Source organism: Nicotiana tabacum, chromosome 14 (genome assembly GCF_000715075.1).
Source record: "Nicotiana tabacum cultivar K326 chromosome 14, ASM71507v2, whole genome shotgun sequence".
NCBI classification, from domain to species: domain Eukaryota; kingdom Viridiplantae; phylum Streptophyta; class Magnoliopsida; order Solanales; family Solanaceae; genus Nicotiana; species Nicotiana tabacum.
The window spans coordinates 96,362,756-96,376,773 of NC_134093.1; the positions used below are offsets into that span (position 1 = coordinate 96,362,756).

The 14,018-nt window shown below is 33.3% G+C and overlaps 1 protein-coding gene across 3 annotated transcripts; it reads left to right on the forward strand.

The window, feature by feature from the left end:
• The first annotated feature begins 429 nt into the window (after positions 1-429).
• Positions 430-9,590, forward strand: LOC107806154 (nuclear ribonuclease Z). Of its 3 annotated transcripts, none has more exons than XM_075229780.1 (9): positions 430-685; positions 3,159-3,313; positions 6,458-6,913; positions 7,022-7,092; positions 7,268-7,363; positions 7,864-7,977; positions 8,514-8,582; positions 8,730-8,804; positions 9,360-9,590. In XM_075229780.1, exons 3-9 carry the CDS (start codon positions 6,508-6,510, stop codon positions 9,432-9,434), a joined length of 906 nt encoding a protein of 301 aa, XP_075085881.1. In that variant the 5' UTR covers positions 430-685; positions 3,159-3,313; positions 6,458-6,507; the 3' UTR covers positions 9,435-9,590. The 3 variants fall into 3 exon arrangements, with proteins under 3 accessions (XP_075085881.1, XP_016485748.1, XP_016485749.1); XM_016630262.2 differs by having other exon boundaries at positions 3,167-3,313; XM_016630263.2 differs by lacking the exon at positions 3,159-3,313.
• Positions 9,591-14,018: the final 4,428 nt, after the last annotated feature.

Here is a 14,018-nt window from a genome sequence, read left to right on the forward strand (position 1 = left end):
TCAATTTGTTTTGTTATTCCTCTGAAATCACCTCTCTAAGACACCTTTAGAAGGGCAGTGAGAAACGAGGGGCAAAATCATTTTGCCCCTTTAATTAGACGATCGGGTCGCGGGATACCATTTAAGTTAATGGGTAAATTATATGGGTTAGTGAGTTATCAGATATTTTATTACACGTATAATATACATGTGGTCATCTGTTAGTTCTGAGGCATTTATGGTCCCAAAAAGTGACGGTAAAAATATTTTTGGTACCAAAAGCAAACGGAGGGTATAATTAAACTATTTCCGAAAGTATTTTTGGACATTCTCCGTTCTTTCTTTACTTCTTTCCACGCATTTGATTTACTTACAATATTAGTACGTGTACAAGTAAAAAAAAAAGTTAGTCTATATAACTAACCTTACGATTTTTGACCAAGAAAGGAAAATTATCAATTATCGAGTCTATATAAAGAGTTTTCTTTCTCGCAGAATTTAATAGTTCACTCATATAAATTGGTACTACCATTCTTTTCCATACTATTGTTCTACACTGAACCCATTACGGCAGTCGATTCGTTATTTTTTTTTAGGGTTTTAAGCCTCGTTCTTATATTTCCGCCCAAAATAAATATCCAAACAAACGATTGCTGCCACTGGTTCTTCCCATCTTGCCGCTGACCGCCGCTGCTGCAACTCATGGGTACTGTATTTGCAAGATGAGATAATTTTTTACTTTCTCTCTTATTTTTGTGGAAAAACAAAGGGAATGTGCTTTATTTTCGTTAGTCTACTTTTATGCTTTGAAACATTCAAACTCTCTTGTCTCCTGGTTGTTCAGCCCAAAGTGTACTTGGGGTTAAGATGGACTGGGTCAATATGTGCTAACAATGTGTCATAACTTGACCTATATTTTAGAACAATGCTCATCATGCATACACAAAGCCTTTTACCTTTTATACACTTATGTATAAAGGTAAATAAATACTATTAGTATTTTGAGAATCAAAATATATTTCTTAAATAACAAATTAATATTTAAAATGTGTAAGTTAAAAAATATTATACGGGTGGGGTGGGTGGTGCAGAAAAACGAAAAAATAGAAAATTAAAATATAGTCTTTTTTTTTTGCGGTGGTTGGGTGGTGTAGAAAAACAAAAAAAACAGAAAATAGAATATTGAAAATACCAAAAAAAAAAAAAAGTAACTAAGTAAATTTCTAGATAAGTTCTTCATCCATTCGGACAAAACCCATGCCCCCTAACCAGTCGTACTCTGACCAGGCTTCGAAAAACTTCGAGATCACCGAGTTTCTCGGGAATCGAGGGGTCAAGAGCCTAATCAGGTCCCCTCACCATACCTTGTTGATAAGAAGTTAAGTGTTTACCAGTGGTTGCGCTTAACCAGATCCAAAAGGGGAGAGGGTTGAAATCCTTTTGTTTTTGGGTGAGCTTTATGGGTTGTAATTGGGCTACTTCATGGGTCAGAATGGGCTATAAAAAATAATGGGTTAACTTAGGTTCAACCCAAATAGACTCATGAGCTAAAATGTTATAGCCCAACCCATTAATCTCTGAACGGGTTGGATGGGTTTGGACTAAAATTGTCACCCCTAATGGATATCTTTATTCGGCACTCGAGAGTATGACTTATTGATTAATGAAATGGGAGGAGAACTATGAAATAGTATCAAATTCGGAAGCAAAAAATGCTAGCTGATTTCCTTTGATCAAACCTTAATGGCAGACAAACTTGGTACATGTTAGAATGTAGTAGGTACCCGTAGTCAAGTTGTGCACATAGTCGAGATGTGCATGACACCACTATCATTAATTTTTTTTATTCTTGGTACTTTGGCTTTTGTCCTTTATCCCTTTGTGCATATAGTATGCTGCTCTGGGAGATTTCTTCATTACCCTCAATATAATCCTAATTGTCTGTTACATAGAGAGCTGCCAAGTCATTTTGTTCCTTGTTGAATCCGGAAAAAAAAAATTGCAACGAATTATTTACCAGATGTTCTTGGTCAAAGGGAACTTAATTTACTTTTTGTCATAAATTGTACCTTTATGTCAAATAACAATCAATGGTCGTGTGAATTATGTAAGTATAATAGTATATTTCACTTCATACTTATACGATAGATTACATTAGTGGCGGACCCAAGATTTTGTGCAAGCGGGTTCAATCTTAGAAGTATATAAATTTAGTCGTAAAATAGTAGTTGTCAAGTGGGTTCAAATAAAATATTTATGCAAAATTTACACAGCTTTAATCATAATTTATACATATACACAATATTATTTTCTTGTGAAGCGGGTTCAGTTGAACCCGCTAGCCACCACTTGGGTCCGCCACTGGATTACATCGAGAATATATACACAAGCTAGACACATAAGTCAACAATGCATCACTGAGATCACGCGTTCTACCTACAATCTTTGAGTATCTATCTGACATACAATCTAATATTGAAATACTCTCTGACGGGAACATAGGTGGGGTAGGGTTGCATTTTAGAAAGTGCACAATTGAGTTTCCATATGTTTTGGGATGTTTGGCCTGGCTTTCTTGCAAATGCGTACTGAGGATATGGTGATGTAAGACAATATCTTCCAATGTTGAGCCATTTTGAATAGAAAAACCAGAGTCAATTTTTTTACAAGTGAAGAAAGTTTCATTATTGAAGTACCAAGAAGGTACTACAAGACAAGAGGGGCTCTGAGCATCCTCCACTTCCAACCAAGAGGTTGTGAGTTCGAGTCACCTCAAGAGCAAGGTGGGGAGTTTTTGGAGGGAGGGAGCCGAGGGTCTATCGGAAATAAGCTCTCTACCCCAGGGTAGGGGTAAGGTCTGCGTACACATTACCTTCCCCAGACCCCACTAGTGGATTATACTCGGTGGTTGTTGTTGCAAGAAGGTACTACAAAATACAAAGAGAAAGAGTTGCAATATTACTATCACTGATTCATCCCCAGAAACTCCAAAAAAATCAACATATCGAGACAAATTTTCTATCATGTTGTTCCTACACCAGAAATATAGACTTTGAAGGCATCTATTTTTAACAAAAGACATTGTGTTGTTTTTATCCTTTAAAGCATCTCCTATGATGCGGAAGGGAATTGTTTTATGGAGTTGTTTCCCTCTTTTGTCAACCCTCTGACTCTGCCAGCTCTCCAGTAAATCTTTCACACTGTGAGGCATCACCCAGTGCACATTGCAGATTTGAGAAAAAGTTCCAAATCCGTCTTGTTTTGCATGGCTAATAGTTTCCTGAGCTTCTTCACAAAACCCCAACACCTACTGCAAGGGAGATGCTCTCTTCTGGTATGAACTCAGAAGCCTAATATTTTTATTTTTTTTTTGTAAAATATTGTGATTTAAACATGCATTCGTTGCTACAATCCATCCAAAACTAGCAATCTTAGAAGGTGCTTTTTGTTCTCCACAACATTTTCCAAGGCCAGGACATCCCACTGATCATTTGTTTCAGTAGTAGGGTATAACAGCTTTTAACTGAGAATCATTAATGCTGAGTGGCTGTCCAGATTTGGGAATCCAACATATTAACATTGAGGGTTATAGATTCCAAAAGATATAAGAATTGACTAACCTCCTCCATTTCCCTGTCATTAAAGTTTCTTCTTAAATTTTAATGCCACCTTGAGCCAGTATAACAATTTGTACAATATTTTGTTTACAGCTAAGCTATACAAACACAGGAGATTTGTCCTTTAATTTTACGTCTCCCAAGAAAAAATCTGTCCAGAATCCTGCAGCCACTAGTAGCATTTAGTTTGATATATTGCTGAAATTCAAACCTAAGCTTGCATATATTCTTCCAAACTTCCGTTTGTCTGCATTTCCTTCCCATAAAATCTAATTTCTCTGGGTATTATTTTCATAGAAAAACCATAGTCAATTATTATATGTACATGAAATATTAGAAGCTACCAATCAAATCTTTATCATTTTTCTTTTTCGTGGCTTATCTACATATTCAATCTTATTTTTCCCTCTTGCTGGCAATATGGAAAACAATATTAGGAAAAAACTATAGTATATATAGATATCATATTTGATGCCTCCTTCTATTAAGTGATTTTTTTTAAAAATTGATTCAAGATAAAGTAGAAAGTGCTAATGACTTTGATTTGTAATTGATTCAAGACAAAGTGAGAGGTTGACAAGGGTTTCTTTAAGTTGATATGACATGGAAATCTTTCTAAGACATTGCTTGAAGCTTGAAACGAATTTTTATAAGACTCGGGGACTTGTTTATTAGTTTGTGAAGTTAAGTTTCATATCACATGTCGCTATTGCGAAATTGGAAAAAGCTATTTGTCAATGAATGTGTTAAAAATGACTTGGGAAGCAAAATTGGTGATTTCTCTGCGTACTTCAAATATTGAATTCCTTTGGTGAAAATCCTGGATTCTCTCTGAAAAGCCTCAACACAGATATTTAGTTATGTGATTTTTTGTTAATTGCATTGCCCATAAACATGTTATTAACCTTTCATGTGGAGTTATTGGACTACTCCGCTAATATTTTTTTTATAGATCTCTCTCAAGCATCTTACTTTTTCCCTTAACTGAGTCAATATTGCTCGAAGAAAAAGAGAGTCTATAATATATGTATGAAATGCACACATATTAGTTTTTACATCAATTCCTTTTTCTTGCTTAGACTTGATAATACCTTCAAGTATTGAAATTTCGTCTTGATCGTTCCATACTTTTGAAAGAGGTGGAAATTTAGCACCCTTAAAATTTTCATTTGTTTGTTAGACTTGTCCTTTTTATTGTTTGTTGAGTTTGTGAAGTTTGTTAAAACTGATAAAAGCGAAAAACACCCAACCAGAAAAGGTCAAAAATAGAAAAAAGTGAAACAACATCCAGTACAGAGGAAGGGGAAAATGAAGTTTTACATTAGAAGAAAAGGGTACATGACTGCTTTATTGCCAAACACCATCCCATGATGAAGAGTCCTAATTGAACGGGTGTAACCTCCCCCAAAAAGGTTAAAAGAAATAAATATTTTAAGGGTGCTAAATTTTCACCATTTTCAAAAGTATGAAATGACCAAGATGAAATTTTCATACTTAAATGTACGGTATTATTAAGTTTCTGAAAATAAAATGGCTTGATATAAAAAAGTATATGATTGCATTTTATAATTATATCATACACTCTCTTGTTCGGGTCAATTGGTTTTTTGGCCTTTTACAAACTTATTTTTAGTTTTATGACCATATATCTTTTTTTTTACGCATGGGAGATTTACTTTTACACATAAGAGATCTTTCATTTACACATAAGAGATCTAAAAAAGACATTTTCTTAAATTCAACATTATAAAAGGCCAAGAAGGCCTAAAACCTCCTCTTGTTCTTCGAGTAATATTGATTCAATTAAAGAAAAAAGTAAGATTCTTGAGAGGGACCTATGAAAAGAATATTAGCGGTTGAAGGAGTCCAATAACTCCATATGAAGTGGTGTCATTCCAGTTATGTGAGAAAATTTGGATGATTAATCCCAAACAGGTTTTTGACAATGCAATTTATGAGAATTTCACAAACAATACCAAGCTGCCACATGTTCTTCGCTTTTGCCGCTGACCACCGGTGCGGCAACATTATCGCTATCAACTAATTGGTATTATGATATTTGCAAGATAAGATAATTTTACCTTTCTCTCTTATTTTATAAGTAAAAAAAGGGAATCTGCTTTCTTTTCGTTTAATCTACTTTATGCTGTGAAAGATTCGTACTTTCTTGTGTCTGGAGGTTCTCTTTTTCCCTCACTAGAGTAGGCTTGATCATAAGTTAATGAGTAGTGGTGAATAACTGGTGTTGGATAAATTTTTTATGCTTGGTACTTCAGAATTAGTTTAGTTGGCTGAAAGTGTTAGTTTGATCATACAAAATTTTGTGTAATTTTGTGTTTATTTGATGTCTGTATAATTAATTTATTAAAAAACTGTTAGTTTAATTTAAAATTTTCCGCTGAACCCCTTTTTCACTGTTTACTTATTCACATATTGAATCCCCTTTTTGAAAATAAGGATCCGCCTTGTAAAGGCCTCAACATAGATCTTTGGTTCTTCTACTATATGATTTCTATCAGTTTATTTGCATTCTTATATAAATCCTGGGTGATATTTCCCTTAAACAGAATTAAAGAGACCAAGACCATACAAGATGAAATATTTATCAGTGAAAAATTTCAGCAGTTTGGGAGGGGTGAAAGTGTTAAATTTAAAGTCATTTAATTTCTAGCCTTCTTAATATTTGATCTCAAGTGCCTCTTAAATCGAAGTTAATCTACCTTTGAGTTAAGATCACTTGATAGTTAATATCTCCCATATTCTGCAAAGTTGATCTTTTTCCATCTATCTAGTATAGTAATTGTTGAAAGTGTATTATGTCCTTCTAAACTCTTCTTTTGTGGCCTCTTCTCCTTATCCAGTCCTCGGTTTCTAATTTCTTCCGGAGCTGAGTCCATCAGTGTTCTGCGAAATGGAGAGTAAAACAAAGAAAGATTCAGAATCGATCAATTCAAATTCGAGGAGCAACAGTAGCCACAAGAGAGAAAGGGGTTTGCAGATTGAAGGATACTCACTAGAAGGTATATCAATAGCAGGTCATGAGACGTGCATAATAGTTCCCACGCTTAACTTAGCCTTTGATATTGGCAAGTGCCCTCAGCGTGCCATCTCCCAGCAATTCCTTTTCATCTCTCATGGCCACATGGACCACATTGGAGGACTACCTATGTATGTTGCGACTCGTGGCCTTTACAGAATGAAACCTCCTACTATTATTGTACCAAAAGTTATCAAAGAAAGTGTTGAGAAGCTTTTTGAAGCTCACCGAGCTATGGATCACTCTGAACTGAACCATACTTTGATTGGTTTGGATGTGGGTAAAAATCTACCTGTATTGATCATATAGCTCAGCCTATTAGTTTTTATAAAGTTGGAGTTAGTGCTTATTTCACAATTTAAGTGAATACATCTTTGTTCAAATGCAGGAGAAGAATTCTACATTAGAAAGGATCTTAAAGTTAGAGCATTCAAGACTTACCATGTCATTCCTAGCCAGGTTGAGTACTTTCCTTAGTGCTCTGAGCTTCGACTGCTCATTTTCCCTACCCACGCTTCTTTTTTTTTACCAGTATAAAGTGGATTTTTGAAGCATCAATGTGCTTTGTGCTTTCTGTGTGAGTAAGCAGCTGCTAGTGAGGTTTTAATCAGCTTGTTTTTATGGTATAATGCAGGGTTATATGGTATATTCAGTGAAGCAGAAGCTTAAGCAAGAATATGTGGGCCTTCCAGGAGATGAAATTAAGAAGTTAAAGTTATCAGGTGTGGAGGTCTGGCATGATATCAATATTCGAACAGAAATTTTATTCGTTCTTTTTTGTACTAAGGATACGAATCTTTATGCATTGGGATGGCAATGTTTCTATAAAAACCTTTTGGGTGGATTTACGGATTTAGTACCTTTATTATGAGCCAGTTTGGCCATGAAAATTTTTAATTTTCACTTGAAGATGAATTTTTGAATTTTTCGAAAATTTGAAAAATTCCAAAAAACTATTTTTCAAAATTTCCACTCAGATCACTCACTAAAATTCAACGACAACCCAAAATTATATTCATGTCCAAAATTTCATTTTTTTCCGGAATTTTACAATTCTTATGTCCCAACACCCACTATATACTAGCTTGAACAGTTTATGTGCTTTTATATTGGGCAATTCTTTTCAGACAAAGGTGCAGTGACGCTGCCTGTTTAATACATAACGTTGCACAATAATACGTCTGCAAGAAATTTCCCAAATATATGTGATTAACTTTTGATTTTTGACAGATCACATACACTACAACAGCACCTGAAATTGCATTTACAGGAGATACAATGTCAGACTTCATTAAGGATTCTGAAAATGTTGATGTTTTGAGGGCAAAAATCCTCATAATGGAGGTAAATTCCCTGTTCGTAACACTTGTCAAATAATGTATCTTGTTTGTAACATGATGCTCAATTTCTTTGACTCCTTGTAGTTATTTTTCTCTCCTTGGAAAGAACTATTTTCATAATGAGGTTTATGTGGTTCTTTTACTTCTTTTTTTCCTAATATATTTGATTTTTTACATTCTGTAATTGCATATCTCATCATCTTCAGCTTTGGACACTTTGCTGATTTAATTAGTAGGTCTCCTAAGCATTCTTTGTATAATCCAACTTTTGAAGAACATAGTTGGAGTCGTTACAAAGTTGCTTGCTAGTTTATGGCACTTATCCTTATGATTATGACACAATCGGATTAACTAGTTAACTTAGTCATCTTTTACTATTAACTTTCGATGGGAGTAATATCATTACTTGTGCTCACGCTTATGCAAGTTATAGCATCATAGCCGGTACAATATATTCGCGGTGAGATCCTTTTTCCATTTTGCCTTATCAACATTAGTGGTTCTGGAGTATTTACGCTCTTCTTTGCAATTCTTCTACAGAGCACTTATGTAGAGGACAAAACAACAGCTGATAACGCAAGAGAATATGGACATACTCATCTGTCTGAGGTGGTTCTTTTTGCATCATTTCCTGAGATTCCCTTTTAATTGACCTCAAGATTTTACTAGAAGAATTGAATAATAAAATCCTGAATGTGTTGTAGAATTATTGAGGAGTCTGATGTAATTCTTTATGCTTTGGTGACATCCTACCAGATCATCAATTTCGCCGACAGGTTTCAGAACAAAGCAATCCTTTTAATCCACTTTTCAGCCCGCTATCAGTTGGATGTAAGCGCTCTCTCTCTCTCTCTCTAACATGACATGCACAATAGCCCCTCGCCACTTGTAAACCAAGTATCATGGACATAGATTGCAAAGCTTCTAGGAAATAGTCTATTTGAGCTTTCCTAAGAAATCCAACAATATTTCCTGGTTCATTGGCGGGATAGACTGTCAAATTTTTACTCTCTTTTCTTTTATTTTTGTTTATGGAAAAGCTTGTATCTAGGATAGAAATGGATTTTTCAACTGTGTTTAATTTCTTATGTCTGTCTTTACTATGCTGGTTGCAATTTTACACCCTTTGGTCTTTTCATTCTCTTAAAAACCAATTACTAGACCACTTAGGGATCGTTTGGTACGAGGATAAGGGATAATTAATTCCGAGATTAAATCTGAGATGAGTTTATTCCATGTTTAGTTGAGATAAAATCGCGGTATATAATGTATACGGTTAAAACCGGGCCCACCCAATTTTACTATATGCAATACCTTCTAGGACTAACTTGTTTCATTTCTTGTGTATGTCTCATTCTAACAATTTTTCTGTACTTCCCTTATCAGGTTATTCAGGAGGCTATGTCTGCAATACCTCCGCCTTTAGCAGGCAGAGTTTTTGCCCTTACAGAAGGTTTTTGATGCAAAGCCAAATTCACGTATTAGCTACTTTAGAATCTCTCCTTTTATCTAGTTCAATCAGATTTATATTTAACCTTTATTTGGTGAAAATATTGTATCTTATTTTACTTGAATCTTTATTTGAAATGTCTCGATATTGATTAATTTTTTTTAAAAGGGGGAAATTAGCCATTATAACCTATTAACTATCAGATAACCAACAATATTTTCAGGTTCTTGAAATATTTTCTTTAGAAGGCAGAAAGGCTGGATTAGAAGTTAATTTTAACTAGATTAGGACTAAATTGTAGATATGGTATTTTGTTGTGATTGCTTATTTAAAAATACACTATAAATTACATACAATACAATTTTCTACCCATCTCTACCTCTTTATATTGTATCAGAGTTGGATTCACCCCTAATATTTGATTCCTATTCTTGATGTTCGGTTACCGTTGTACCAATTCTAAGCTTCAAAGTTGTGTAACATCTCTCAACATTAAATAGATATACGCATATTTACTTGAGCCAATCGAAACCACTTCTCTTCGGCTCCTCAAATTCTTGAAACAATTTCAAGGTAAAATTTAATAAAAGAAAACTAGGTTATTCATAAAAAGCAAGAGATTAATGTATATATCGAAGTTAGCAACAAAGCGGTGCGTTTGAGAAAGAAACTCTTTATAGATGCCGGTTCTTCAAAATTTATTATCCCTCCCGTCTAAGGCTGGCAAGTGGGCCGGTCCCGAGGACCGGACCGGGAACGCGGGACAAACGGCTAAACGGGCCAGGATTGTTTGGTTCGGTTTTAGCGGGCCTGGTCCGATCTCGTGGGCCTATCCTATGATTTGGGCCCGCCAGGCCCGGGACTGTTTGGCCCGTCAGGGCCCGAGATCGGCCCGGTCCCTTAGCGGGCCTAGCGGGCCCAACGGCTATTTTTTAAAATATTTTTTTTTAAAAAAAAAAAAACCGTTGGGCTGTCAAAAATAGCCGTTGGCTATTTATGAAATAGCCATTTAACCCCTCAACTTTGTTTTAATCCCAAACTTTTTATAATTACACTTTTTCCCTATTTTCAACTATAAATACCCCATCATTATTTTATTTTTTCTTACAAAATCATCAATCTATCACAATCTCTCTCTAATTTACTTCTATAATTGCTACTATTGCTTACTTTATTGTTACAATTTGTGAAACAATTGTGAAGTTGGTGAACTGAAGTCTTCAACGATAATCAATTTCCAACAAGTTATTCGTCAATTCGGTAAACTCGTTCCAACTCTTAAGTTTTAATATTATAATTTTATTTATTTTATTTACTTTGCTTGATTAATTAAGATGGCTTATTCCTTAAAAAAATATGTTTAGTAAAAATAAGGGAAAATCGAAGAGTGGTGAATCTAGTGGCCAATATGTTCCTCCTCCACTTCCCCCGGCTCCACAATCCAAACATGTTACCCGTCCTACACCTCATATTCTTGATAGCGATAATAGTTTATTACAATTTACCGAGAGTCAATTTTTTCATAATATTGAACCCGGTGAACAATTAAACCATGAATATATGAATGCTCTTTATGGTAATCCAACTATTGATGAAAATGATGATGAAGAAATAGATTTTGATGAAACACAACCGGATGATGATACACCCACTAGTCCTGCTCCTGAAGTTAACCCAACTAATAATAATCTAGATGATCCCCCGTCTGACCCTCCTATTAATGCCCCTACTTTTTCTAGACAACCTCCTAAACGGGCAGAAATATCTCTTGTTTGACAATAGTTTACTCAACTAAGAGAAAAAAAATAGGGCTAAGTGTAAAACTTGTGGCAAAGAGTTAGTTTTTCAATATGTTGGAAGTCGGTGGGGGGACGGGAAGTTTGACTAGACACATATTGCTACACCCTCAAGATAAAGCTAGATATTTTCGTATGAAAGCTTTGGCTGAGGGGACAAGTGCACCTAGTCAGGCTGACCTTAGTACCGGGTCAAATCAATTTCAACCGGGAATTAACACTGTTACCGGTGGTATTTTATATTATGATCCAAAAAAAGATCGGGAAGAATTGGCAAAAATGGTCACTGTTATGTGCTTACCCTATAGTTTTCCTTCTAACCCCCACTTTGTGCATTATATTAGAAAAATTTATAATCCTACTTATAAAGGTTTTCCTCGCACAACCGTAAAGAGTGATATTTATAAATATAAACATGAATATGAACAATATTTGCGCTATTTATTTACTCATATAAATTGTCGTCTTGCTATTACAACTGATATTGGTAGAAGTGGTAATAACTGTGATTACCTTACTGTTACCAGTCATTGGATTGATGAGCATTGGATAATGCAAAAACGCATTATTGCTTATAAAATAATTAATTCACGTCACACAGGGCAGTTTATTTCTAGCACGATTGCGGATATTTGTAGATATTTTTACATTAGTGATAAAATAATGTCAGTTTCAATGGATAATGCTACTAGTAACACAAATGTTGTAGCCTTGCTTACCACTATACTAAGTCCTGTATTTAGTAACATTTTTCATGTTAGATGTATTTGTCATATTTACCATTTAATTGTGGGTGATGGTATGCGAATTTTAAATGTTGAAATTGAAAAGGTTAAAATGGCTCTTAATTGGCTTTTTTATTCAAACCTTAGAAGTAGACTTAGAGAATATTTTAAAAGATGCGATGAATTTGGCACATCTTGAATAGTTTCTTTTTCTTCTCAATGGTGGTATTAGCACCTTGTTGTGCTCATTCCATAGGGGGGAGGAAGACTAAATAAGATATTGCCATAATTTTTAATGCTATAGTAAAAATATAACGCATTGATTTGAATATCTCTTTACAATATTTTTGTTCTTTTATATATCTTAAGTTATACATATAGTATAATAAAGATATTGCCATGATTTTTAATACTATAATAAAAATATAACGCATTGATTTGAATATCTCTTTACAATATTTTTGTTCTTTTATATATCTTAAGTTATACATATAGTATAATATAGTATAGTATATATATATATATATATATATATATATATATATATATATATATATATATATATATATATATATATATATATATATATATACTCGAATACGGCTTATATACTATAGTATAGTATAGTATAGTATATATATACTATATATACAACTTAAGATATATAAACTATATTCGATATACTATATATACATCTTAAGATATACTATATATACTATACTATATATACATCTTAAGATATACTATATATACTATACTATATATACATCTTAAGATATATATACATCTTAAGATATACTATATATACTATACTATACTATATATACATCTTAAGATATACTATATATACATAGTATACTAGATATACTAGATATATATATAGTAGATATACATGTATATATAGTATATCTTAAGATGTATATATAGTATATAAATCGAATATAGCTTATATATAGTAAGATGTATATATATTATAGTATAGTATAGTATACATATAAGCTTATATATATACTATACTATAGTCTATACTATATATACATCTCATAAGATATATAAACTATATTCGATATACTTATATATCTTAAGTTGTATATATAGTATATACTATACTATACTATAATATATATACATCTTACTATATATATTATATATATCTTAAGATGTATACTATCGAATATGACTTATATACTATGTATATATAGTATAGTGTGTGTGTGTGTGTATATATATATATATATACACACACTATACTATATATACATCATTATCCAAGTTGCAGCTAAGTTATATATATATAAGCTTATATATATATGTATATATAGTATAGTATATCGAATATACTATGTATATATAGTATAGTGTGTGTGTGTGTGTGTATATATATATATATATATACTATAATATATATACATAGTTTATAAGTCATATTCGATAGTATACATCTTAAGATATACTATATATACATCTTACTATATATATATATATAGCTTATATATCTTAAGATGTATATATATCTTAAGATCTACTATACTATACTATATATATATATAGTATATCTTAAGATGTATATATAGTATATTTTAAGATGTATACTATGTATATATAATATAGTATATATATATTTTAAGATGTATATATAGTATATAAATCAAATATAGCTTATATATCTTTATTACTATTTTTTTCTCTAACTTCTATAAAAAAAAATTAAAAATATAAAGTTTCTGTTGGGCCCGTTTAGGCCCGGGACCGGCCCACTTAACCCGGGACCGTTAGTTCGTGGTCCCGGTCCCGAGCCGGTTCCAGCAATAAACCCGCGAAATCCGGGACCGTTTAGGACCGGACCGCATAGAACCGGCCCATTTAGGACCGGGCCCGCGAAGCCCACTTAGGACCGGGCCCGACCCACTTGCCACCCCTACTCCCGTCCCTTTTATCTATCACACTAATTAAAGATCTGTTTAATAATATTTATGATTTTAAAAACTAAGAAGGCATTATGTTTTTTCCAACTTCTCCTTGCTATTCGGAAAGAGCATATAATCATAAATTTCTCATTTAATGAGACAAAGAC